Below are 27,056 nucleotides of genomic sequence, written 5' to 3'. Positions count from 1 at the left end.
AATATATTCCACGGAACAGAAGACTTGAAGTAATCATGTCAAGTACAAAGGCTGCAAACAGGACGCTCTAAATGGAAGTGATTCAGCTGATAACAGGAGTATTCAGTGCTCGGTCCTTCAGAAGAGGCTTTTTTTTCTGGCAAACTATTGAATCTACTGGCTGTGGAAGTGACGCTGCGGCAGGCTCTTTATCCTGGCTATTGATGTAAGCATTTTTCTTGATGGCTCAGTGGATCTGTTTGTTCTTTATTCATACAGAAAAATAAAATTTTATATCGCTTATTTCTATTTTTTTAAATTGTTCTTAAACAAAACCTTTGATCATGAAATACACTACTAGGCGAAAGCAGTTGAGGAATGCAAGGTGAAGAGATGAGGCGAAGAACCTGCGTTGAAGCAGTGAGGAAGAACCTTCAGCCTCTGCTCTGGAAACCTTGAGTCTCCACCTGTGTGAAGATAGATTAGTTCCTAACTAAAACACTGTTAGCTGCGAGGTCAAGTGATGAACCCATCTTAGGGATGTGTTTTTCGTCTTTGTGAGCCTGGCTGAAGCAAGAGCTATTAACAGCAAGTGTTGAAGGGGGGAGAGCACTTGGAGGTTAGTTCTGTCCAGGCATCATCTTCGTGTAGTTGGTTTTTTTCTTCAGTAATAAGCATGACTTAAGAACCATGCATCATTCCTCCTGAAGGACAGAGTACAGCTATTTAAAAGAAAAAAAGCCAAATAACATGGTTGAAAAAAAGTCAGTTTTCTTACAAACAGCCTTTGTATGTCCTATGGTTATTTTTACACAGTAAATTACTATGCACAGTGAAAATATCTGGGGGTTACCCTGTATAGTAAGACACAGCAGAATCACTTCACCATGTTTGTAATTAGAAATAATAAATTTGGAAGCTTTTACCTTCTTATGCTTTCTAAGCAGGGAGCAGGAGGGTTACCAGGTCAGCACAAGGCCAAACACAGTTGATGGATAATCTTGGAAGTGTGGTCTCGCACTAGGTTTAGGAGTGCCAGACTGCTGCTGGCTCTTTTATGCCATCATTTACCTGTTTGTAAGACATCTGTTTATGCAGACCTCATGGTCCTGGGAGTAAAATCTCTCACTGTATTTTGCTTACTATGTAGCTCTCAAGGAGAGCCAGCCCCCACTGTCACTCTGCAGGTAGCGATGGGTTTCAAAGCACTGCTCGTTCAGAAGCTAACTCAGTTTGAACTGTCTGCTTGCTCTTAATTTGTTAGTTTTTTTCAGCTTAGAGGCTTTTACTGGTGTTCAAATTACGTTAAATGCCCTTAAATAACCATAATAATGTGAAGAAAGCAGCTTAAATTGCTTTGTCAGAAGAAAATGTACAAAGGAATGAAGTTTAACCAATAGTTTACATATAGAAGTGTTGTTTCTGTGCCTTAATATTACACTAGTTTTTGCCGTTAAATTTCTTTTAAAATCCTAGAAATTCTTTAAATATAGTAACTAATTTTCTGTGTTAGATTACTGGGCTTTAAAGTTCATTAATTCATAACGAGCACGACTTTCATCTAGAAGATCACATGCTTGTGACTGCGCAGGAGATCAGGGTGTTGGTTATTCTACACAGATTACAAAATAAGGAAAACTGATAAATTGGCCGTAATGGCAAAAGCAGCGGTACTTAAAATCACATCAAAGCGAGAAGAGATGAAGCCGCAGCCCGGAGTTCGTCGTGAGCCGGTAGCTGAGAGCTCGTGCTAATTGTGCAGCGCAGCTGGAGCAGGAAGGAAGGAGCACCCTTCCACACCAACCTGCAAAGAAAACCTTGTGGAAAATTTGCATGGAAGTTCACTACAGTTCCTGGAAAGCCCGTCCCTCGACAATTCCTTCACCTGGAAGTTCCGACTCTGCGTTACGTGTCGGAGAGCGGCGTCTGAAATGCCTTTCCCTGCTCTTGGGAGGCCGGGTGCCAGCAGCAGGCAGTCCTGCGAGGCGGCACACGGGATGATGGTCCTCTGGTCCTCCTCTTCCTCGCCTCGCTGCCTGGCTTTCCTCCTGTTTTTTAAGGCGGGCAGGCATATTCCCTGCATGTGCTGGGCAGAAGATGGGCTGGGGGTTGTTTTTGTGTTGTTCTAAAAAAAATACTTCATCATGCGCTTGCTGTATGTTTAAAAAAGTGGATTAGAGTGGTGCTCTCTGCTTACATCATAAACCTGGTTTTCTTATGAAGGCCTCTTTATGGAAGTTGAGTTGTGCTGTGCTAGTTTGCGGTAAGCGCTGGGTTCATCTGGGTCCTCTTTCCATGGAAGAAGAATTTGGTAAGCGTTGTGACCAGCAGCCCTGAACAAATCTAACCACAGCGAAATCAAACAAGTGCGTGTTCAGCGCAGCCTGAAGAGCAGAGCCCTGCTCTAGCATGCTTTTGGGCAGCCCATGCCCTTCCAGCAAGCCCATGTCCACGCGTACTGCTGCGTGGTGGCAGGTGAGAGCTGTCGGCGTGAGGTTTTGGTTACGGCAGTGTGGCGATGCCCTGTGGAGGTACCTGCTGGGACACGGCTGCGGACCAGGAGCTGTGCCTCTGTCCCGCACAGCCGTGCTGGCAGAAGCTCCCTTTTAGGCTGATGACCATTTCCTTGCAACTGCAGGAGAAAATTCAACCTGAAGGGCTAAACACCAGGCCACTTACACGTCTCCTTTCCGCGTTCAAATACCCGCAGTCAACATATAGCGTTAATGTATGGTTCTATTGCGATAGCTGCATCTTGTCCTCTTTATTGCTTAAAGAAAAAAAAGCAAAGCTGTGTTGTAGAAAATGTGTTCTTTGTGACCCTGGTGGTCTTCCAAGCCTGCTATTGCTGGTGCTAGTTTGACGGTCTCAGGAGAGTTTGCTTCTGACACGGAAGCGCTGCGTATGAAATCTTGTGTTGGTAAATGAAGGAGATGAGAACTGAAAGCCACTTAAAGCTCAATAACGAGATGTTACTGCATTTGAGACGTGTTCTTCGTTTGGATTATGTTCTTTCCACGTGGTACACTTCTGTGAAACTGTTCAAATGCAGTATACAAATTCACTCAATTGTAGGAAACAATTCTGAAAAGGAGACTGAATCACTAACATGAGATGTTTATAACTTTCTAAAGAACGTTCTCAGACCTGAATCAGGAACGATGAGGCTGGATTAATTCCCGTGTGCACAATAGCTGTTTTACATGGGAGTTGAAAACACCTACAGAGGGAGAAATCTGAGTAGAGGAACAGTAAGTCAGTACGAACAAGTGTGCAGCTAGGAAGGATAGAAAATAAATAGCAGTAAAGCAACGTACAGAAGAAAATAAAACTTAATGTAGTGCTGTGTACACGGTGTAGTTTTCTTTGACACTGGGTGATGATTTAAGAAACTAGGAGGAGACAAAGTTCATATGCCACACGTATAAAAATTGGTCAGTGTGCAGGTCTTAAATCTCATTAGCAGTTTTTAACTTAAATGTACTGGTTACTAATGGCATTTTCCAGGGTTGTTCTTGGTCTCTGTTACTGGTGTTAAGTAAGGAGGAGCGAGGCAGCTTTCAACGTGGCCATGGACTGGTTTTATACTTGAGGAGAGGAGAACGGGATTACTTTTTAGACTGTGGAGCCGCTTGTAGAAAGGTGCTGTGGTGGGGTCTTTGAGACGATTTGGTGAACAACACGTTGTTTAAGAAAGATGCTGCGGCCCCAGTAGTCCGTGTGGCCGTAATTACAGGAGCTGCACGTTCGCGTATGGAGGCTGCGTTGACGTCTGTAACTGGTGCACGCGTGGTTGCTGCTGGTGGGCTCTGTCTGAAGGCTGCTGGGCTGGCTCTTGCTTGCTGCGAAAGCCTGCTGTAAAACTTTGTTTATATTCAACCTGCCTTCTTTTAAAGCCCTTCTCGTTTGGGGCAGGAGTGGGAGCCTGGGTAATATCCTTCAGCTGAGCCCTCGGTTCAGCTGCAGTGAATCCTGGTGGTGAAATATGGTTTTGCTTCGGGTGTCTGAGTCGGGTAGCTTTGGGAACTCGGTTGTTTGTTCAGCAATTACATGTGAACATCTTTAACGTGTAAGCTGTGCCCAGTATTGGTCTTAAAATTGTCAGCAGAGCACTGTTTTCTGTGAGCTGCAGTGTGTATCCTGCGTTAGATTGATTTCTGCTTCTGTATTCTGGTGGTGGGAACACAAAATGGAAACGAATGTCTGGCACTGAAATCAGGCAGGAAACATACCTGAAAATGCATGCAATTTCCTGCCTAGAATGGGCATTTCTGATATTTTCATTGCATGTATAATCTACTCTTCAACGGAAATCTTTCTTCTGAATCCTTAGGTGATTTTCTTTTATGTGAAACAGATAGCAGAAGGTTGCAGTAATTCTGAAGTTTTGTCTTTTAAATGGGACTCGGGTTCCCGTTCCCCTTACAGGATACATCTGCTGTGGAAACCACGATTTTTAAGCATAGACACTTCTGAAATGGCTCTTCAATTATGTGACTTATTTAATCTTAGTGCCAGTTCACATCCTAGCGTCTAAAGGCCCCTTCCTTGAGCTCCCTCTTTATTCTAGCTGACAGAGCTCACTTCAGAGATGTATTTTCTGTATGGGAACTCAAAGTCCTTTAACTGACTACACAGAAATTTGTGGGCAGCTGCATACACCGTGCTTTTTCATTTACTTTGTGCAACTAGAAGCAACAAAGCTCAGATTAGTTACAACAGTAAAGGTTTTTTTTTTTGCCTTCCTTTTTTGTATCTGGTGACATCCCCTGTTGAGGTAACTCTGACTTCACTTGGTAATTAACCCTCATTTGTGAAAGACCTTTTCCCCATTAATTTGATCCAGTAAAGAAACGCTCTTTGAAGCTGGAGATTAATCTTCCTATTTAAATTGCTGGGTTTTACTCAGATTAGTTACAGCTTAGTTCTCAACAACAGCTAAAAATAGCAAGCTGTTGTGCTGTACAGTTTAACCATCTATCTATAGTAGTAGCCTTTCTCGTGAGGAAATATATAGTAAGAGGGAGACCTGAGTCTGCCACTTGGACGCCAGCTCTTGGTACTAATATTTTGGCTTTACGTGAGTTTCACCCATTGTAACACCGGGCAGAGCTCCAGCAGGCAGCACCCAGTTCTCTTGCTCTGGGATTAATTTTTAACGGCGGCGCTATGAGCTTGATTTGAGCAGTATTTCAGGCGGTAATTAATAATTCAGTGGCCCCACTTTTGGCCAAAAGTTCTCACTTTTTCTGTCGAAGTCTGCTGTCGAGTGTGCTAAAACCAAACAAAATCTAGAAGCTGGCTGTGAAATATTTTCAAGAACATGAAGCTTTCATGAAGAAAACGTAAGAGGAAGGGAGAACTTGGTGAGGCGAGCAGATCTTTGCATTTTTTTTTCATTTTTTACATAAAAGTGCTGCCTGCAGTTTAAAGGGAAGCCATAGTAAGGCTCTGGCAGCCGGGCAGGTGGAAATCAATTACCTCAAGTAATTCTTCCTTGCCTTTCTGTAGTAGAGCGAATTTTTCACAGGTGAAGGGATCTGGAATGAGTAGCTAACAAGGGGGAAAGCAGAAGTATAAAGGTGAAGCTGTCTTAAGGCAGCATAATTACTTGTTTTACCTGTTGTCAGAGGTGAGATCTGTGGTCCAGAAAAAGGACAAAGAATTGGGAATGGTTTTTCACCTCCACCCTTAGTTTTCCTCCAAGAGAGAAGATACTTGAGGCCTGATTTCAGTAAGAAATAATTAATCAGGTTAAAAAAAAAACAGAATATTTTTTCAGTATTGTACATTCAGTATTCAGTTTGCCTCAGCCTGTCCATTTCGGGCTGCTAGTAGTGACATCTAGAATACACCTGTACGTCGGGATCCTCAAGCTTCTCAGACCAAGATACCATTTCTGGAGCAGGAATATCTGCCTTCAGGTTGAGACTGAATGGAAAGAAATTTGCAGTAAGAGCTCATCAGCTATTTTATGCCACCTTTCTGAGGAACACAAGCTAATAGTCACAGTAACTAATTGACTTATCGCATATCAGGGTTTTATTTATTAATATACCCCTAAGTTAGTTATCTGAAAGCCTCTGTTACTATTATTTTGATATATTAATGTTTCTCATGACAAAGAGGTGCTGCTTTTGTGACCTAGCAGTCTGATTCTGCCACAAAGGAGGTAACATAATCACATCCTTACCTATTATAAAATGTAGGATTCTGAAAATTAAGCTTTTAATGCTTCCTGCTGTTGGCAGTGCCAAAGGGGTAGGAGACAGGCATGGTGGGGGTAGAGACAGAGGGGATGTCTTACAGTTTTCTGAAGTTGGAAAAAATTAAGGTAATCATAGAAGAAATTCTGATGGCTCACTTTGTCTTTAAAACAACTCTTTAAGCTTCTTTAATATTTCAAGGCATTCATGCTTCTAAGGTCGGTCTTATATACACCAATAGTGTGGTCACTTGGATGCTCGTGCACAAACGAAGCAGGTTTTTTGGCTGTTGCGAGCAGCACATCATTTATGCATGTATTTAACTGCTTACATTGAACCTGTTCGTTATTGCTCGGGTATTATCAGCCAGTGAATCACTTTCCTCTGTCATTTGTGGTACCTCTCGCAAGACAATGTGCTAATTAAAAAGATTTTTTTCTTTTTCCACAAACCTAGCAATGAGAAATTGGCAATGCTACTGCTTGCCTTTTAAGAAATGAGAAAAAAGTATTTCCTAAACTGTTGGTAGCAAATATAAACCTTTGTTATACTGTACTATCTTCTGTTGTCTTCAACTAGTGACGCTTGGTCTCTTTATGGTAACATTCATGTGCTCTGAATTATAAAAGCAGTGTTTATGGGCATGTTATTTATCGTACAACTTGCATTGGAATAAATGGAAAAAAGGGGATCCTACAGATCAGTACAGCTGCATTTTGCATCTCAGTTCTACGTAAGAAGAAGATGGGATGCCTTTGAAAGACACATACATATGTGTGTATATATTAAAAAAAAAAAAGATGCAAAACCATATGGTACTACTTTCCATAGTCCATTTAAAAGTAAAAGCACATTTCAGTGCAGTTATTTTCCACTGATGTGGGCACCTGGAAAAGGGAGGGTTATTGGGATTATGGCTGGGGAGCACAGCTGTGTCTGTGCCTGCTCTTAGCGAGCTGCCACTGACTTGATGCCCGCTGGGGGAGGCGAGCTTAACAGAGGCAGTGCAAGGGGCTGTGCTGGAGGAAGAAGTGGGAAGGGGACTTCTTGAAGCACTTGCAAAGCAGGACACCTCATGCTATATGGGTAGGCCTGCTTATCTGACCTGTTTGGCAGGCTCCGTAAGGATGAATGACAGCTTTAGCATGTGAGGGATGGGATGGTAAGAGGAGGAACTTGGAGAGTGTAAATGATACTACCCGAATATCAGACTAGAAATAACTTAAACTGTGGTATTTTGGGTGGACTTCAGGGGTTAAGGACCAGGACGAGAGAGGTTTTGGAGGCTGGAGAGGCAGAGTCGAGGTGTGAGACAAGGACTGCAAGAACCGTTCTGAGTTTGTAGATGTCTGTTTGAAGAACTGATTCCTTCTGCTGGAAGATTTTGTGGTTTTGAATCTAATTCTGTCAGAGCCCGATTGCTGCAGAGCTGTATATACAGAATTACATTTAAATTTATAAATTGAGGTTTTAAATTATTCAACTTCAATAACTGGTTAATTGGCTCCTGGGCAGCTTAGACAGCTTCAAATTGAACTTAAGAGAATTTTGTAGTTTTCATATTAACCCCAAACTTTGTTTATATAGGATTAGTTCTGAGCGCAGGAAAGAAAAATCGAGAGACGCAGCTCGATGCCGAAGAAGCAAGGAGTCGGAAGTATTCTACGAACTTGCTCATCAGCTGCCTCTTCCGCACACGGTGAGCGCCCACCTTGACAAGGCCTCCATCATGAGGTTGACCATCAGCTACTTGCGCATGAGGAAGCTGCTGGATGCTGGTAAGCAGATAAATTGTCAACAGGATCTGGAAAAGGGGCCGGAGATACGTTGAGGAAGGAGATATTTCTAAAACCTATCAGCAGTTGAAAAATAATTCATCCTTCATATGGAAAGGCAGAAAACCTTTCAGCAAAAAGATGGCACAAGAAAATATGGCCACTGTTTAATTTAATGGACTTTGTTCCTTTCTGTTCTGACCCTTCTCCCAGAGTTAACTTCTTTCATTTAACCCCTTTTTTTTTAACCCTAGGGAACTAAGTGCTTTACTAAACTGTAGAAGGTTGGTGTAGGGCTGACATAGCTCACTGTATGTGTTTCTCTTTAGTGTAAATTGGAAGGAATTTTTGTGATTCGTATTCTACTGAAGGTGAAGTTAACTGAGGGTACATCTGCCACTGATGCTGTACTAGTTACTTGTACTCATCTATGCCTACCTATACCGTATGGAGGAGTAGTTTTGTTAGACGTATTCTGAAATGTCTCCTAGGAAGCCCCTGAGAAAATTTTGTGAGGTCTGTTTGAGGCAAATGGTAGTATTTTTGTCGACTAGACCTTCCTTAAGGTGAAAGGTTTATTGGTGTATGTATCAAAGCACAGATGTTAAATGTCACTCTGATTTTCTCTGACTCATGGTAGACCTTGAATTTAATTGATCACTTATTTAAGTAAATTATACTACTTTTGAACAGTCCTGCAAGATTGGCTCCTTGCAGACTGGTGCCAGAAGTCATTCCTGATAGTAAGTGAAGAATGATTGATGCTTACTTTAATATAAATGTGTGGGTCCTTATAGGTGAGCTGGAGACAGAAGCCAAAATGGAGAAGGAACTGAACTGTTTCTACTTGAAAGCTCTTGACGGATTTGTCATGGTTCTCTCTGAAGATGGGGACATGATTTACATGTCTGAAAATGTGAACAAGTGTATGGGACTCACTCAGGTGAAATATTGACATTTCCTAAGACTGCTCCAATTCTGTAAAAGTTGTTACGCTTCTGTATGTATAAAGTTAGACACCTGTATACCTCTTCCTTTTGCAGTTCGAGTTGACAGGGCACAGTGTATTTGATTTCACTCATCCATGTGACCATGAGGAGCTGAGAGAAATGCTTACGCACAGAAATGGTGAGAATGAAAAAACAATCTATTTAATTTACTTATGGATAGTTCCTATTGGCATTAGTACAGTTGGATATCTGCCAGGTAAAGGAATTGAGAGAACAAACTAGTATGCTTTGCTGCTTAGATATCAAAGTAAGTCATTTTCAGAGATACTAAAAACAGAAATAGGCAGAATGTTTTGGAAATACTCTAAATTTAGGATACATAAGACTTTATTAGTACACTTTTAATGTTAAAAAAAAAAAACAAACTTGAACAGAATTACTGAGGGTTGAAAGAACTAGCATGCCTACAGGACTGAATGAATTTAGGGGTAGGTTGAGTGAGAATGATCTTAAGTGATTGCTAGAGAAGTGTATGGAGAAGTGAAGTTGGTACGTTTGTCTTGGTCTCAGCTTGTCTTTTCAGGACAACTTAAAAGCAAATGGTTTCTTCCAGAAATCTGTGGTGTTACATTTAGTATGCAGAGATGATGGTATATTTAGGAAACAGAAAAACTAGTTGGGTAGTGGTCTTAGGGATATCAGATGCTCTTTGCTTTGATAAGAATTAAAAAGAACACTTGGAAAGCCCCCAAAAGCAACTGTTAATTCTGGGCTTCGGGATTTATGCTTCACTGCACCTTTTAATTGGTGCATGAAATTGGTATCTTTTCACAGATTTCAGACTTTTCCTTTCTCCATGGAAGGGAATAGAACACCATATTCACATATGCTGTACGCTTTGGGATTTAACAAATGCCCATGAATTACTGCCTTTAAGTCTTCTAAAGGTTTGTTAATGACTCTAAAGACTTGGCAACATGCATGTCTCCAGACAAATCTGCTTTACTCAGTTGTTATAAACCTAAAATTGGACCTCTCTAATTCCTGTTCCATCAAACAAGAGGGTTATATAGACTCTGAATCTAGATGGTCATAAATTACCATGTCATTAGGACTGACCTCTGCTTTCTTGTATCGCTGTAATTGTATTTAATTCAGTGGAAGCGACCAGATACAGTATCATTGTGTTAAGGGCCCTGACTTTGACTTTGTAAGCATTTTCTAAACTTCTCTGCCCCTAATGCTGAAGTGTACTTTTAAGGCTAAATTAGACATTTCCCTCTTTTCTTCTCCCCTCTTGGAATACACTGATGTATTTGGAGGGGAGAAAAAAGTCACACTAAAGCAGTGCAAAAGCTGGTGTAGTTGCAAAAACATGTTCTCAAAAACATAGTGTGAGTGAGTTTCATGCAAACCAACTCTCGCATGTCTAAATTGACCAGACTGGCATACGATGTCTGGAAAACATTATTACTAAATCTGTTTCGCAAATGAAGTTGGCAGACAAAAGTCTAAATTACAGTAATAATAGTACATTTTTATATTTATTATTATTCCCAGGTTGCAGCTACTGCACCTCTTACATCAGTGGAATTATTGCGATTTGAGTATTAAACGCTCCTCTTTGGGATTGTGCAGGTGCAAATGAAAACAGCTGCGATTGGCAGAAACTGAACAGCATTCTGATTTTAGAAGATTGCTTTTTTACTTTCAAAGCTGGTGACTTTAAAAATAATGTCCAGTGCTGAATCAGGCTTGAGAAAGTTGCTCCCTCTTTTACAGCTGCTGCTCAAAGCAGAGCCTTAAGCATCAGGACTTTGTGCCAAAACATTGCATGATTTTCAGTTATGAACATCTAGATTGGTTTAGCTCTTTTAAAAACATAATGAAATAAGGCTGTTTCTCTGAACTCTGCATTATTATTATTTTTCCCCCTTTGCTGAGGGTGTTACGATGTGGCATAGAGTAGGCTTGTCCCCATTAGTCTTTGCATCTGCTGGAAGCGATAGACAAAGCAGCGTAGTGGCTTTACTGTTTTCTGACGGGTTTTATCAAGCTGGTAGTGCAAACCACCACGAAGAACTTCATCGCAACTGCTGCCTGTGGAGGATGGGCAAACTATTATAGAAGCTTGTATCAGAAGTAAGCTTACGTGTTCTGAACTTCCACACTGCCACGATTTGGGCCTCACTCTTTAGTAGCCCTCTGCAAGCTCACTGTTTTCCACTGCTCTTTTTCCTAGGTGCTTTGTTGCCTTCGTCCATGCACAGCGAGCTGCTTGCAGCTCTCCTGATAGCATCAGTTTGTGTTTTCTGTGCCCAAAATAGGCTTTGCTTTTTTAAGTAGCCTAGCTAGTAATTGACTTTGAAAGGTTCTCCTCTATAAAGGCAAAAACTTAATTTAGAGCCTGCTGCTAGCAAGTAAGACTAAAAAAACTAGTACCACGGATATTAATTTCTATCAGGTTGTCTTGACTTCTTTCAAGAATGCTAATAAGTGTGTTTAAAAACTTGGTCCCTGCTTACTCTAAGAGCATAAATGCCTGTGGAAAAACTTGGATGCATTTAAACATTAATTAACACTTAATTCTGAATTAAAAAACTTAAAATACTGCAGTCCTGAAGAGGAATGGGCCCAAAACATGTGGACCTCCCTGCAGTGAATTACTGATCTGTTTTAATGCAAACCAGCTTAAAGTACTTCTCATTCTGTATATGCTTCTCTTGTCCCCCATTGCAATTTTAAAATATGTTAAATTCTCAGTCTCTCCCTGCCTTTTTCCTGAAATCTGGCAGTGTGGAGTTGGCTACAAATATGAGACTGATCTTAAAACATTGAAAGTTCATTTTCTGCCTACCTCACAGCAAAACTCATTCTGAAAAGCTTTATTAATCAAAAGTGCTTCTAGTTTTATTAGCCTTTTTCCACAGTCCTATAACACGGGTTTTTGAGTTGTGGGTTTTTTTAGTTTTTTTTGAATACGTTCAGAAGATGCTCCAAGAGTTTAAGAATTGGTTTACTATTTACTTTTGCTAGGTCCTGTGAAAAAGGGCAAAGAACAAAACACGGAGCGCAGCTTTTTTCTCAGAATGAAGTGTACACTGACTAGCAGGGGAAGAACAGTGAATATAAAGTCTGCTACGTGGAAGGTAATGAATACAAAGGAATACTTGCATAGGCTGGCAGCTTCCTTTTCTGATGTCATAACTTGCATAACTTGCTGTATTTCAACATTTTCCCTTCATGTAACTTGAGCTGGAGTTTCAGTAAGTACTTAACTAATTTAATGATTGTGCTTCAATATGCTGAATTTTAATGCTGAGTGCATCGGGATGTAACTGAAATGTTTCAAAATTAGTTTTTCAAAAGGCTTTAAATTAATTCTCCATTTTAAATTAGAGGTTGTTCACTTATTAGAAATCACAATTACTAAACGTTTGTGTAAAGCCCCCTCCTCTAAGAAAATATACTTGACACCACTTACACTGATACCTGAGATTCCTTTTGATTTGGCATTTTAAATACGACATTGAGGTCTCTCAGAAGGACTTGTATGTTGTTCTTTCTGAAGTTGCTGGCTATCCCTTTTGTAGTAATCAGAATAAAAAGAGCCCAGTCTGGTAACTCTGAAATGAATGCATTTTCTCCTGTGGAAAAAATGTAACCTTTTACTGTAAGAAGTGGCATTACAGCTCAAAATATTCCTTTTAACTTACTCTTGATCAAACAACTTGTTTCTTGTTCCTCTTTGCTGCTGTACGTAAACAATTTCTACTTCAGTATGTTTTTCTTTTAAAAAAAAGAAAGGGGGGGGACAGAAAATGCAAAGCTGCTCTTTTGAAGAACACACTTGATTTCTCCTAATACCTAAAATGGAGGCTGCTACTATTACCATAGCTTTCAAGTTGACATAGTAGGATGCCTTTTGCTGAGGTAATTGCTTACCAGTGTAATTAATGTAACTTTAAAAGAAGAACAACAGACAGAAAAGCAGAAACTTCTAGCATTGCTTCTGCAAACACCAGAGAGGAAGGAGTTGGCAGCCAGCGTAGCATGAGGAAGAGACCTGGCTGTATTTTAACAATCAGACGGAAAGGAGGACTGCTGGGTTCCTGCTGTTGATAACACAGCGTAGAGAGGTGGGGAGGGGAGAACTCCCTCAGTGGGTGCCAAGGGAAATGCAGTCTGTGTGGTCTGACAGAAAACAACCTGGTCTCTTTTTAAATGTAACTGTCCCACAGGTACTGCACTGCACCGGGCACATCCGTGTGTACGACACATGCAGTAATCAAACTCACTGTGGCTACAAGAAGCCTCCCATGACGTGCTTGGTGTTGATATGTGAACCTATTCCTCACCCATCCAACATTGAGGTCCCGCTGGACAGTAAAACGTTCCTCAGTCGTCACAGTCTCGATATGAAATTTTCCTATTGTGATGAAAGGTAATCTATATTTTGTGCTTAATAGCTGTGCTCATTTGAAGGATTTGCAGGGGTTGTACATGTGTTGGCTAATGTAGGACTTGGGGAGTGAGACTATGTAAAAGCATAACCTGATTTTTCTGCAAAATGGAGTTGTTGGTGGGATGCTTTGGGTTTTATTAGCTGACCAGGATGTCTTATGTAAAAGCCAAATTCTTAACTTTAAGGAAGGTGTAGGGTTATAACTTGAGAATAATTCCGCTGCCTGTTCAAACTGGCCTTTAGTATTGTGGCAACAATTAAATTGAAATGAGAAAACTCTTCCGGACACTGAAAAAGATGTGAAGGATTTTAAGATCCTTGAAGATGACCGAAAAGAGTACATGTATAGTACTTGTCAAGCACATTTCCTTGCAACACCTTCCCCACCCTTTCCTCAGGAGATCAGCGTCTGCTTGCTCCAGTCAAGGAAAAAAAAAGCTCTGTACTTTTAATGCAGTAACATCTGCCATTGAAATTGAAATTTTGTGTTCTGTTGGAAATCACAGATGCAGTCTAATACATACTGCTCTTACTATTCTTTGGAAACTTTAGCTTGACCAATTTGAAAAACAGAAGTGAAAGAAATCATTGGCCTAAGGTTTTTTCAGTTGGGTATTATTTGTTACTGCTTGCTAAGACTTTCCTTTCATTTATACCAGAAATTAATTTCTTAATTAGTTGCTGTAGCTAGATACAAAGGTATGTTAGTGCAGGTTATTTTCTGACCTCTGCAATACCTTCACCTTCCTTGGATTTGTGGTATCACATAGAAAGGTACTTATTTGGTCACATTGTGTGCGTAAAATAGGGCAAAGAAAAGGGCCAAATAAATTCTTTCTTCTAGTTAGCACTGCCCTCTAGGGGCTGAAGAAAATACTGTTTCCTTTGTTGACAGTGGGAAGAATAAATCTGGTTGCTAATTTGTCCTAGCAGCACGGTTAAAACTGTTAAAGCATATCTTTATAATTTTATTATGTTCTCATATTTGTGTAAGCTGTATATTCTCATCCACAAGTGGCTTGTCTATCTTTAAGCAAAAAAAAAAAGACTAGAGAGCAGGGATTTACTTGATCCTGTCTATCACGGGACATGATTAATACATATTCAGTGAGAAGTAAAATCTTATGCCTGCTGAAACTTCTCTTTTAAATAAGCATTAAAAAAAAATAGCACTTCAAAATGAACTCACACTACACCACCATTGCTGCTAATGTATATGGGAGAGATTCTTAAGAACTCTGTAGATCTGCAAGCATCCATGTGCTCTAGTATTTTCACTGCTCAGTGTCTGCTTCTACTTAGCAACTTCTCCCTTGTCTTAAAGAATTACAGAGTTGATGGGATATGAGCCAGAGGAACTCCTGGGTCGTTCCATCTATGAGTACTACCATGCGCTGGATTCTGATCATCTGACAAAAACGCACCACGATAGTAAGTGAAAAGATACCGGGGGAAAACAACAAAATAACAAGGGTTTTCTTTTAACTACAGATACGAATCTGCAGAGAATACTTATCTTGAAAACTGACTTTTTTTTCTGCCTGTTGTTAAAGCTGATGTCCTTTCATTTTTTTTTTAGTGTTCACGAAAGGGCAGGTGACAACAGGACAGTACAGAATGCTTGCTAAACAAGGTGGCTACGTCTGGGTTGAAACTCAAGCAACTGTTATATACAACACTAAGAATTCTCAGCCACAGTGCATAGTATGTGTGAACTATGTGTTGAGGTAAGTTGAGTGGACATTGCTGTTTTTGACACAATTTCTTTGAAGGCTCAGATTCTGATGGCGCTGCTTTTTTTCTCCCCTGTTCAATGCACTGTGATGTTGCTATTTTTCTTGCCAATTAGATTTTTACTTAAAATACTGCTAGTCAAAGGATTAGCAATTGTATTTAAAAAACAAATAAATACAAAAGCCACTTCTTTGATCTAGTGATGCCAGTTGGAAGATCTCTAAAGGCAAATGAGTACAGGACCAACCTCTTCTGGGTTTTATCACGATGGAAACATCTGAGAATTTATGTGCATTCTATACATTTATTTAATCTTTGTACACAGTCTGGAGCAATTTATTTCACTAATCATTCTTAGCGATGCAGTCAGAGCAGCAATAATGGTATCTCAATCCTATTTATCTTTCTTAGGATTCTTTTAACTGAAACCTTCAACTTAAAGCAGACTTGTTAACTATTTTTCTGCAACTGTAGAGTAGTCCTAAGTTTTTCAAAATTTTAGTAAATGCACTACTGTCAGTCTATCAACATATGGTACATTTGTTTAAAACAAATAAAAGTTTTCTATGGAAATCTGTAACTTTTTCTTTTTTTGATGCTTTCTGAAAAGTATGTCTATTTACTTTTTATGGCACCAGAATTAGTGGTTGCTTTGTCTATTACATTTGAGGAAATATTTTTTTGTTAGCTTCTAATCACTTGCAACTTACAAACCATTAAGGCTGAATTTTAGCTGTGCGTTAGTTGTTTTTTAATAATCATCTTCCTTTCTGTCTGGCAGTGGTATTGTTCAGAAGGACTTGATTTTTTCCCTTGGACAAACCGAGTGTATGCTGAAACCAGTGGAGTCTCCAGATATGAAAATGACCAAAATATTCAGCAAAGATGACCTGGATGATACGAACAACCTTTTTGAGAAACTTAAACAGGAACCAGATGCTTTAACTGTGCTGGCTCCAGCTGCTGGAGACACAATTATCTCTCTAGATTTCAGCAGCAATGGTGGGTGTGTGTTTAAATTGGAGAGCATGCTAATTAGTAAAGCTAGTGTTTTACAGTAAACTTCAGAAAATAACCTCTGAGTATCACTGCCTAGTGATATTTCAGTCACTATTGAAATTTAATGAGGTCCGTAGACACGCTCAGTATTGTTACTTAGGTTGATGGTCTCTTTTAATTTTTATAGAGTCTGATGAACAACAATGTGATGAAGTTCCTTTGTATAACGATGTAATGCTCCCCTCATCCAGTGAGAAATTGCAGAATATAAATATGGCAATGTCCCCACTGCCTGCCTCTGAAACTACAAAGCCACTTCGTAGCAATGCTGATCCTGCACTCAATAGAGAAGTTGTATCAAAGCTGGAGCCAAACACAGAGACACTCGAACTTTCTTTTACCATGCCTCAGGTGCAAGAGCAGCCAACCAGCCCTTCTGATGCAAGTACCAGCCAAAGTTCACCTGAGGTTAGTTACGTAATTTGGATATGCTGTCATTAACATGTATGTGCTGTGTTGGGGCTTGTAGAGCAAATCTAGTTAAAGATGCAGCTAAGACATGAATTTTAAAATTATTTCTAGGTTGTGACTTAGTTAAGCTCATACCATGCTCTGAGGAAACAGATAAATTTTCATAGGCAGAATTACATCTTCATGGAAGTGAGTCTTGCAAATGCATGCAGTGTGACAGAAAGAAGAAAAGCTTGGGATTGGTCTTTCTAGAAAGGATGAGTCAGAGTTGACTCCTGCAAACAGCAAATTAGTTGCAATAATTTACCTGCAAAGGCTACTTCTGGGTTCCAACTAATCGTGTGCTTCCCAAATGGGGTGAATTTAAATGTATACAGATAAAAGTAAATGTTTTCCTTTCCCATTTTAGTTTTGTGCAACTACAGGTTGGAATTAGTTTTTACATTCATACACTTTTAAGGCCATCTGTATTTACAACATAAAATACTGACAGAAACTTAAAACTGCATTCAAAATGTTTTCACAGCCCAGTAGTCCAAATGACTATTGCTTTGATGTGGATAATGATATGGCTAATGAATTCAAACTGGAATTAGTGGAGAAACTCTTTGCAATAGATACAGAAGCAAAAAATCCATTCTCTACTCAGGTAATGTACATTATCTTGAAATCTGTATCATCTTAATACTTACTCTCAATGTGCTTCTCATTCTCTTAGAATGCTTTCAGGGACCTCATTTTTTGTTTATGGAACACGTTATTAAAATAAATTCTAAATAATTATTCTAAGGATTTGGTAAAAAGAAGAGACTTAAAGGAACCATGGAAGTCAGAGCTGAGATGTTCTGACCTATTTGTAAGTTTTACCTCTTTTGTTTTCCAGGAAACAGATTTAGACTTGGAGATGTTGGCTCCTTACATCCCGATGGATGATGACTTCCAGCTACGCTCCTTTGATCAGCTATCTCCACTGGAAAGCAGTTCTTCCGGCTCCCAAAACGCAGCCACTATTACCATATTTCAGCAGACTCAGACACCATCGACTACTGCTGATGAAATAAAACCAGTGGCAGAACGTGTGGATGATGTGAAGACGCTAATTGTTCCTTCATCTCCTGTCCACATCATCAGTGACACGAGTAGTGCCCCAGCGTCACCTTACAGTGGGAACAGGAGTCGAACTGCGTCTCCAATCAGAACAGGAAAAGGAACATTGGATCAGACAGAAAAATCTTGTCCAGGAACACCCAGTTTGCTAACAGTCACTGTGAATAAAAGGTATTTTAAAAATGAAGCTCACTTTCAAGGAGTTTAAGAAATTAGATACAAAGTGTTTTTAAATACTGCAACTGGTGTATGTTGTATTCAGCGTTCTACTTCAAAGTAGATATTGATATGTTGAAATCCGGACACTTCATACTGTATTTTTTGATATGCTAATCTTCCCTAAAGTTAATTCCTCAGCAGCTTTTCTGCAGTAGCTCTTACATAAACATCTCTTGTAATAAGCAGCTACTATATGCCAACTGTGTTCATAAGTTTATTCTGCTTTTTTATCTGACATGCAACCATTTAAAAAGAATGCAGTAGGCAATTTAGAGGTAGTTGTACCCACACAATATTTCTGATATTTTTTGTCCACTTAAGAGGTAAGAGGCATCTACAGTCTCTGTGCTACACGTATTACTTTTAAAATTAGCTATAATTCATAATGACAGATGATGGCATACGTAGCACATTATGATAGAAAACTCTACAAAATCAGAATGTCAGACTTTAATACACAGAAGCTTTATCTGTACATAGAAATACTCACTTTCCTCACCCTTCCCTACCTCCTTCCTGTAGAAAATGAATTGCTGAACTTTTATGCTTTGTTTTTTTTCCTACAGACTTATATTTTTTTGCTAAAACTCATTCTGAGCTTCACAGCAAGATTAAATGCTAACAATTTCTATGCTCATACACAATAATTGTTGAAATGAGTCAGTTACAAAAGAAAACTAGTATAGTTCATAAATTCAGTTTTGTCATATTGTATATGTGTCCACAAAAAAAGAATGGCTTGAGGATAGTAGAAACGTCTTAACAGCCTGAATCAATTTTTCTTAGATCTACTGCAATGGATGAAGAACTAAATCCAAAGATGCTAGCTTTGCATAATGCTCAGAGAAAACGAAAAATGGAACATGATGGTTCACTTTTTCAGGCAGTTGGAATTGTGAGTTTTGTTTTACCATTTTAAAATATTCACTTTTAACCTTGCAATTTCTGAATCAAGGCTTCAGTGCAGACTCGTGAGTTTAGCTGTTGGTATGCAATGGCCTCTTGGGATCAGAGATGATTGTTAGGGCATGAAATTCCCTCGTATATGCAGATACTGTTTTTTAGTTCTCTTACTGTCAGTTGTTTCAGAAGTGCCCTCTGTACCCAAGCACATTTCTAGATTAGGTAGAAGATGCTCATTTGTGAACATATATGCAAGGAGGCATGCTTCGTCAGTAGAATATGCACAAATGTAAGGCAAAATTGTCATTTATTCTGTCATTTGTTCCTGGTTTCAAACTCAGTTTTCATATTTGTGAGTTGTGGACAGTGTTCTTGCGCTTCTTCTATCATTTCTCCATTGAGTCTGAGGTTGCTTTCTTTTTTTAATTTGGTCAGATAACAATACCATCTGATCTATAAGGGCATAGATAGAATTTTTACAATCTGGCAAACTTACATTACTACCACTTTCATTTCATGCACTGTCTCTCTAGTTTTAGTATGTGATAGCAAGTACCTCACCATAGTCCAAGCTATTCAAAAATAAACTTTTTAGGTATTCTTAGACTTCTGTCACTTAACTGGGGCTATTAAACTTGTTGCCTTCTGTAAGGGTATTTTATCTCTAAGATCTTTGACACTTACTGTCATTTCTTAGTATTTTGGAACCTTGGGCTTTGCGATGTACTGCACCTCTCCTCTTGCTTTCATTGCAAATTCCCACTTCTCTCAAGTTTTTAAGTGGTTAGATCTTAGTTCCTCTACTGCCTTGTTGCCTTTGAGATTTTCTTCCTCTAGTGATCCATCTCCTAGACGTAGTCATCCATCATGTCTTACAGTGCAGGGTTGTTTTTCCTCTGAATTATGAACTATTCCTGAGTTAGCATTCTGGTTTGGGAATGCTACAAGTCACTGTGTATTGCCTTACCATTGGCCTCTTCTGTGAGAGCTGAGAAAGCATTCATACTTCCATTTTTTCTATGAGCCTAGCAGACTTTATTAAAAAGCAAGCAACGTACTGATGCCATTGTCCTTATTTGTTAAATGCTTTGCAATTTTCATGCATGTTGTTCTGTTGCTACCAGTAGCTCTTCAAGAATTCACAGCTCTGCTAAAAATTTTATTGCTTCTCATTGCCTTTTTCTCATGCAGTGGTGCTATGGCTGTGATACAGTGTTGCTGATAGATATTTTAAAATAGCAGAACACAAGCAGTTTTATATTGGCTACTATAATGGACATACACTATTGTATTTAGTGCCTTTTTAATGCTTATAGGTTCAAATTTCATCCTCTGCTAAACCCTTTTCTTTTTTTTTCCTGTATGTGACAAAACTGTTGTATTTTGAAGGTTTCTGCACAGTCAGAAGCTGATTTTTTTTCCATGTAGCTGGGTCTTACTGACATTACTACAATCAAGTACTTTTGTCATCTGGCTTCTTTCCCCAGAATGGTTTTGAGTTTATGAACTAGGCCTTACACACGCATAGAACAAAAATTACATTAAATCCAGGCTTGTATTACATGATGAACTGGGATTGCGCAAAAACTTGCCATGACGTCCAGGAATGAAAATAAGCAAAGACAATACTACTTCAGTTTGTTTTTAGAAAACAGGAGAACTAGACAAGGGCAAAATGTGTTATAATAAGATTATGAAATAATGATCCAAATCATTAAAGGGGAAAAATGTGAGTTACATCTGTCTTGATATGGAGGGCTGTATTGCATTCACAGTTTAAAAAAATAAACCAGGAACAATGTAGGTGACTTACCTTACTATGAAATGCAGCTTCTGAGTTGTTTAACTTCTATTATACAACTGTCTTTTTGACTTGCATGTGTGTTTTATAACCTGAAATCATGTCCTTTACTATTTTGAATGTTCAGGATAACGGCAGCTTTCTGAAATACTTTTTCTTCTTTTGCAAGTCACTACTACTAATAAGACACAGCTTTGCTGATTCAGCCACTGTTGCTAGCAAACTTGTTACTAAAACGGGCTTCTCCTTCCATCCCATCCTCTGTTTCAGCGGTGGCTTTTTCTTACTTGTGCTAGTTATATGGAGCTCTTAAACCTTTCTGATCTCCACACCTGGTATGCTGCTGCCAAAAGACTTATGTTAAGGTGCTGTATCTGCAATAGAAAGGCTTGGGACTGCATTCCCCTCAAAACTTGGATCAGATGGGTTGGTGGCAATAACTGGAGTGCAAGCAGAATTTACATCTTGAATTTAGATAAAATCAACCAACCACGGTTCCTGAATCTCCTGTCCACGCTGTTAATTCCAGTGCAGAAAACCATTAGCAACTTCAGTGAAAACCTGATGCTTACTCACCCAAGAGCAGTGGTAATTAAATGGGTGTGGGTGTGTGTACAGGTCCATGCTAATAGCGAGCATGGTAGCTGGCGATAACCAGGATTTAGTAATTGTTTTGTGTAAGGGAGATCTTGAAATCTGATCCTGTTTTCTTCTAAATAATCTTCAAGGCCAGCGTACTTTGGAAACACATTTTCCCTAAGTTCTGAATGAAGTCCCCTTTAAATTGTAATAATGCCTACATTGGTAATCAGTGGCAGGAACTGCTGGTTTGGAAAAGGGATGTGGAAGGCTAGAAGGATACAGTATCCAATAAAGAAGTTTTGTTTTACTTCTTTCTAGGGGTCTTTATTCCAGCAGACAGGTGACCGTGGAGGAAATGCAGCGCTTGCTTGGAAACGTGTAAAGGCATGCAAAACAACTGGTCATAACGGAGTGGAGCAGAAGACAATCATTCTACTATCAACTGGTTAGTATCTTTTTTAAAATATGTAGAGGATGGGGGGGCTGCGTGGAAGAGAACAGTGACAAAAACATTACCAAACTTGTCTCGTTTATGAACAGTTTTGGAGGAAAGTGAATAAAGCGCACTTTTTTCCTTCCCCTTCCTCTGTAGACATAGCAAGTAAACTTCTAGGGCAGTCGATGGATGAAAGTGGACTACCCCAACTCACAAGTTATGATTGTGAAGTAAATGCTCCCATACAAGGCAACAGAAACCTGCTACAGGGGGAAGAACTGCTCAGAGCTCTGGATCAAGTTAACTGAGCTTTCACAATACTTGTTCCTTTTTTGGACACTGGTGAATCATCACCTAAAGCAGTCTATTTATATTTTCTATATCTGATTTTAGAAGCCTGGCTACAGTACTGCACTAATTCAGTTAGTTCAGTTTTGATCCCCTTTCTACTTATTTTGACAGTCTTTTTAATACGTTCTTTATGTAACAGTAACTCAAACTATAGTGCATTTTTATAATTCTTTGGTACATACACTTTTAAGTCCATTACATTTAAAACACACTTGCAATAGCAGCTTAGAAATATGCACCTGATTTTAAAAAATATATTTATTTTTGGCTGGGGAGTTGGTCACCAAAATTTATCATTAGTAAAATGTCAACACAGGAACAACTGGCAATACTTCCATCCTGCTCTTCATAGGTAGCTGGAAGACTTGTGCTCTCTTACTGTTTATGTTCAAGTGAGGTTTTTTTATTTTAATAATTTTTATAAGAAACAACAATGCTTTGCAGCAGTGCATTGTAGCCACAATCGCACAATATATTTTCTTAAAAAATACCAGCAGTTCCTCATGCAATATATTCTGTGTTTATAAAAACTAGTTTTTAAGAAGAATCTTTTGTTTGCCTATGAAATCATGTTTAAACCTGGATTATGTCATTATTTTAGTCATGTTGTAATATAAATCGTTCTTAAATGCTGTCTTATGCTTTTGACTTAAATGAGTGTGGTTAGTCAAAGGGAAAGGTTTTTATCTGGGAAGGGCTAGCAGCATTTTATTTGGGTACATTCTCAATTTAGAGAGAGAGTTTGATGTTCTTAAAGTAGTCACTTTGCCAGCTTAAAAAAAAAAAAGTTCCCTGCCTGTAGTTGTTGAAGTTAATGCTAATATTGTGTATGATCTTAAATCTAAATGTTCAGCTTACCCTGTGTGGTATAGGTGATATTTCAAGCAGATTGTAAAACATCTTGCATTGTTAGCGGAGTTTTATCTAGTACATCATTGAGTTGCTCAATATTTTGATGTTTTGGTTTCACGCACCTTGTTGCTATTAACATCCATATGTTTTCATGTAGATTTCAGTAACTTGAATATATTTAGAAGCCTTTTTATTTAGAAATATATAGTTGTCACAAACATCTTATTTTCCTATATGTACTGTACAAAACCTTCATTCACTCATTCTTTTGCTCCTTGTGGTTGGATCTAACACTAACTGTATTGTTTTCTTACATCAATAAACTATATGTGGACCAGGCCCCCTTGGGGAGTGTGTTATCTGAGAAAAATGAGATAATTTATATTTTTGTTAGTGGTTATCGTTCATCCGTGTTCCCTTTTTAACTTAGAGTTCATTGGAAATCACTGCTTCCTTGCTTCGATCATAACATCTCCAACTTAATTATTTGAGCCTATTCAGTACTAAAGTCTCCTAGACAGTGTTGTACTACTGCTGGCCAAAGACGTTAAATTTTTTAATGTTATCACACCAGTTAGCAAACTTGAAAGTGCAAAGACGGCATGTGTGTTATTTCAGACTGGAAAGATTCTTCCTCGTGAACAGTTTAAAGGCTTGTCTCTGGAAGCATTATCAAGGTAACACTGGAAAGCAGGAAATGTAAAATTCACAAGAGTGATCAACTGAAGATGATTTGTTTTAAATTGCAAAACTGCATGATGAAAAATGAAGCTGGTACTCTATGATAAAGAAAGGTTGTTCTAGTTTCTTGTGCTGTTGACTCGGTAACTTTGACTAGGTGACTTATTTCACTGTCATAAAACATGATACTACTGATACAACCTTGTAATGTGTAAATAGGGTCAAGATATTCTGTACATTCATACATACGTAACTATTTTAAGAAGCATATCTCAATATAAGAAATCAAAATGTGGAGTGTCACAAAATTTGTTTGTTTTTTTTTGGAAACTGGTTTCACTGAACTCATCTAGAGTATTCTGAAATCGATATAACTGTGCATAAGCTTAACCTGTCTTTTAAAATCACTTACAGTTTCACTGAAGCAAAAACTTTTCAAACTGACACAGCTGTGCTAATGAAACTACATGGAGACTACTAGCTACTGACTTAGAGGAAGGTAAAGCACTGGTAGCAGAATATGGTTGCATACTTCTTAGTTTGAGTAGAAGTTGCATAGAGAGGAAAGCATGTAGGTACACTAAGCTAGAGCTCAAGATCTGTGCAGAGAGAACAATTTGAATATACGCACCTAATATGCAGTATTAAAGATTTGTAATAAAGCTTTTGTACGCAAAGCTTACAAAGCTCTTTGGATAAAAGCAGTAGGACTACTGCGTGTGTGCTGCCTGAGGCCTCGAGGACATCACGCTTCCCCTAGCATTGCTTTCTCTAGCAGCAGTAGAAGTTGTAATAGCAAAGTTAGGCAGCAGCTGGCTGGGGCAACCCCTATCCTTAGCTCTGCGTGGACTGGCAGGATGTGAGATAGTCTTGTAGACGTGAGAAGTACAAGTGGGTTCTCCTTTTCCTACTTCTCTGGCAAGCTTTGACCCATCTCTTCATCTCCCCCTAGAAATGTTATGTTGTCCTATTTGAAGTAGTTCTGTTACTTACTCCTTATTTTGGAGTTCTTCTTTAATGTACTTAAAGAGGGTAGCGAGTTATCGGAGAGAAAAATCCATATTACAAGGAGGAAGAAAATTTGAGTTACACTCATGATCTACGGTTATGAGCCAGCAGGAATCATCTCTGTTCTTAATGACAGCAGCCAGGGACTTAAATGAGCACCGTCTCATCTAATAATCTTCCCCACTCAAACATTTCCTGTTATACATACAACTGAGGCATAGCATTTTGTTTACGGTGCTTTGCAAAAGTGAGTGAAATAGGTAATCCTAGGAGTAACTGAAGTGTAGTACCCATAGTGGTTTGCACTTTGGAGGATTAAAAAGAAAAAGCCTCAACCTGAAAACTAGCTTGTAAAGTTACACATAGATGTAACAAATGTTCCCCTTCTTCCCCTAACTCCCCCATTCATTATTAGGGCTTCCCCTGTGGAAGCTCTAGCTTCCAGGATACGGCTAAATTAATTCTATGACTAAGAATGATGTGCTGTAGTTACTGAGAACAGTTATTCAGCTCGTAGAAATGCTGAAGAAAGCATGGAAAAGTAACAGTAACTGCTCTGGCCTAGTCTGAGCTTTGCTATAAAAACTGCTGCAAGTTTACAAAATCAGGAAGTAGACTTTTTAGCTGCTTTATTTTTTTTCCTTAGCATCAGACTATATAGTCTTAAATTCTACCCCTTCTTTGGAGGAAGAATACATTTCTTTCTAGAGGTTTTCTTAGCAATTTTGAGTAAGTTCTTTGACTTGCTGCTTAGAGCACTTATTCTTCACCAGTAATAAAGACGAAACTGCAGCTGGATGTAGTATTTGCTTTTGCATATGAAACATGGTAAATTATCATTTCCCCATAAGCTGAGCGTAACAAAGGTAGCTTTCAGTTGGTTATTGTGACTGCAGCAGTAGTCACACCACGCCTCCCTCATGGCATATCAATTATTTCTTGCATAGGGATTCTAACTGATGTCTTTATCAAGGACACTGATGGCTTTGTTAAAAGCTCTAAAGGCCTTTTTTGGCCAGAACTTACGATGATGACATTCAGTCCTTTACCTGAAAGTAGTCATACTCAACTACAGCTGTAGCTCCCAAGAAGTCACTATTACACCTGAGCTGCTGGACAGCAGATGTTATACTCCATAAGGGTAGCCTGGAGTCCAAAGTGCACACTTTTAACCACACCTTTCACCCATGTAGTAAGATAGCTTGGACTGTATATTGATCTTGGAAAACGAAATTAAAGCAATTTACTACTATCTGTTTCCATTTCTGTATACGCACAAACTCCCTCACAGTACTTATGAATTGCTTTAAAGTCACACTGAGGCCAGAAAGAACAAATAAAACTTTACATGCTTGCAATGAGCTAAAGCTATAGGAATCAAATATCTGATTATTACAGGTTAAACCAGTGCATATTGAATAGCATTTTAAAATTATTTAATTAAATAGTTTTTTTAAACAGCTAAACAAGGGTAGCTGAAGGCAGAAACGTGGGCTGTTTACTACAATCTGCTGTCAAGCTTTGTCCCTTGTCACAGTGCTGAATGACTCATTTCCTTTGACGACCCTGGGAGCCAGGAGCACCCTGGTGCTGTGCAGCAGGCACTAGAGGCTACGCCTGAGGTCAGTTGTCTATTCCCCCCCATCCCCTTTGATTAGCTGCTACTGAACAGCGCACACATCTCACCCAGATGGCACTGCACTCATGCAGTTTATTCAAACTGCAATTACCCAGCATGAAAACAAGCATTTCACAGGCCAGGAGTACTCCGCAGGAAGGCCAGTATTTTCATAGGAACTCAAGAGTTGAGTATCCAGCTTTCATTAAAAGTACTGTTAGTGATCAGACACTTGACTCCCTGGAAAGCTCCAGTCTGGAGAATTGTGATTTTGATCCAAATTCTAAAAATGCATTGTCGTTTTTCCTTCTGCTTCCCTGCTTACCTTGAGCAAGGCTTGCCAAGTTACCAAAAGGTTAAGAGTTTGCTACTGGATTTATACAGTATGGTAGATTTTGTGAATAATTGCAGTATTCTCTCATGAAAAAGTGGTATATTTTAATGAAATTCTTTTCTGGAACCAAGTACAACCTATTGCAATTGATATTTCTCTTGAAACATTTTGACATACTTGTGATTGTATTTCTTTTTGATTGTGTAACAGTATAAAATTCAATAAAAAGAGAGGGTTTGTTTCTAACGTGTGACATCTGTGATTTCTGTTCATCAGTTATTCCTGTTCTAAAAGACGGAGATGGCAAACACAATTTAAAAAGAATTAAACACTGTGCAGCCCAACTAGAACTCCATGCACGTTTGGAGGCGTGACGGGCCTGCTACTGAAGTCAACAAACTTCAACACTAAGCATACATGTGGTCTGTTTTCCAATGGCATTTATAAATTGTCTTGCCCTTACAGCCAAATCCCGTTTACTTTGGTCACACTGGTTATCCCACCTAAATTACGTAGACTACATCTGTGAACAGAAGAGGCTAGGCATACAATTCAACAAGTCAGACACCAGGGATTGTATAGGCT

General features: G+C 39.1%; 1 protein-coding gene and 1 long non-coding RNA gene across 5 annotated transcripts in view; one reads left to right on the top strand and one right to left on the bottom strand.

Moving 5' to 3' along the window:
- Positions 1-26,717, top strand: part of HIF1A (hypoxia inducible factor 1 subunit alpha) — a 33,605-nt gene extending 6,888 nt beyond the window's left edge. The window contains exons 1-15 of one of the 4 annotated variants that reach the window (XM_080596365.1): positions 5,795-5,931; positions 7,773-7,963; positions 8,758-8,903; positions 9,004-9,088; positions 11,947-12,059; positions 13,152-13,354; positions 14,700-14,806; positions 14,955-15,102; positions 15,891-16,111; positions 16,296-16,576; positions 17,106-17,228; positions 17,463-17,857; positions 18,692-18,800; positions 21,510-21,636; positions 21,784-26,717. In XM_080596365.1, the coding sequence (XP_080452491.1) occupies positions 5,915-5,931; positions 7,773-7,963; positions 8,758-8,903; positions 9,004-9,088; positions 11,947-12,059; positions 13,152-13,354; positions 14,700-14,806; positions 14,955-15,102; positions 15,891-16,111; positions 16,296-16,576; positions 17,106-17,228; positions 17,463-17,857; positions 18,692-18,800; positions 21,510-21,636; positions 21,784-21,935 (2,418 nt within the window). In that variant the 5' untranslated portion in view covers positions 5,795-5,914 and the 3' untranslated portion in view covers positions 21,936-26,717. Of the gene's footprint in view, positions 1-5,794; positions 5,932-7,245; positions 7,272-7,772; positions 7,964-8,757; positions 8,904-9,003; positions 9,089-11,946; positions 12,060-13,151; positions 13,355-14,699; positions 14,807-14,954; positions 15,103-15,890; positions 16,112-16,295; positions 16,577-17,105; positions 17,229-17,462; positions 17,858-18,691; positions 18,801-21,509; positions 21,637-21,783 lie in introns of those variants that run through there. The other 3 variants (XM_080596366.1, XM_080596364.1, XM_080596367.1) reach the window with 3 other exon arrangements.
- Positions 5,791-17,579, bottom strand: LOC308196795. Its single transcript, XR_013952406.1, has 3 exons — positions 17,447-17,579; positions 12,395-12,557; positions 5,791-5,910 (listed from the first exon to the last, which is right to left on the bottom strand). It is a non-coding gene; the product is annotated as an uncharacterized lncRNA (long non-coding RNA).
- Positions 26,718-27,056: the final 339 nt, after the last annotated feature.

The sequence above is a fragment of the Anser brachyrhynchus genome (genome assembly GCF_964034855.1).
Source record: "Anser brachyrhynchus genome assembly, chromosome: 5".
Lineage (NCBI taxonomy): Eukaryota > Metazoa > Chordata > Aves > Anseriformes > Anatidae > Anser > Anser brachyrhynchus.
Note: the sequence above shows the minus strand (reverse complement) of the source record. Positions and strands in the feature narration are given on the sequence as shown.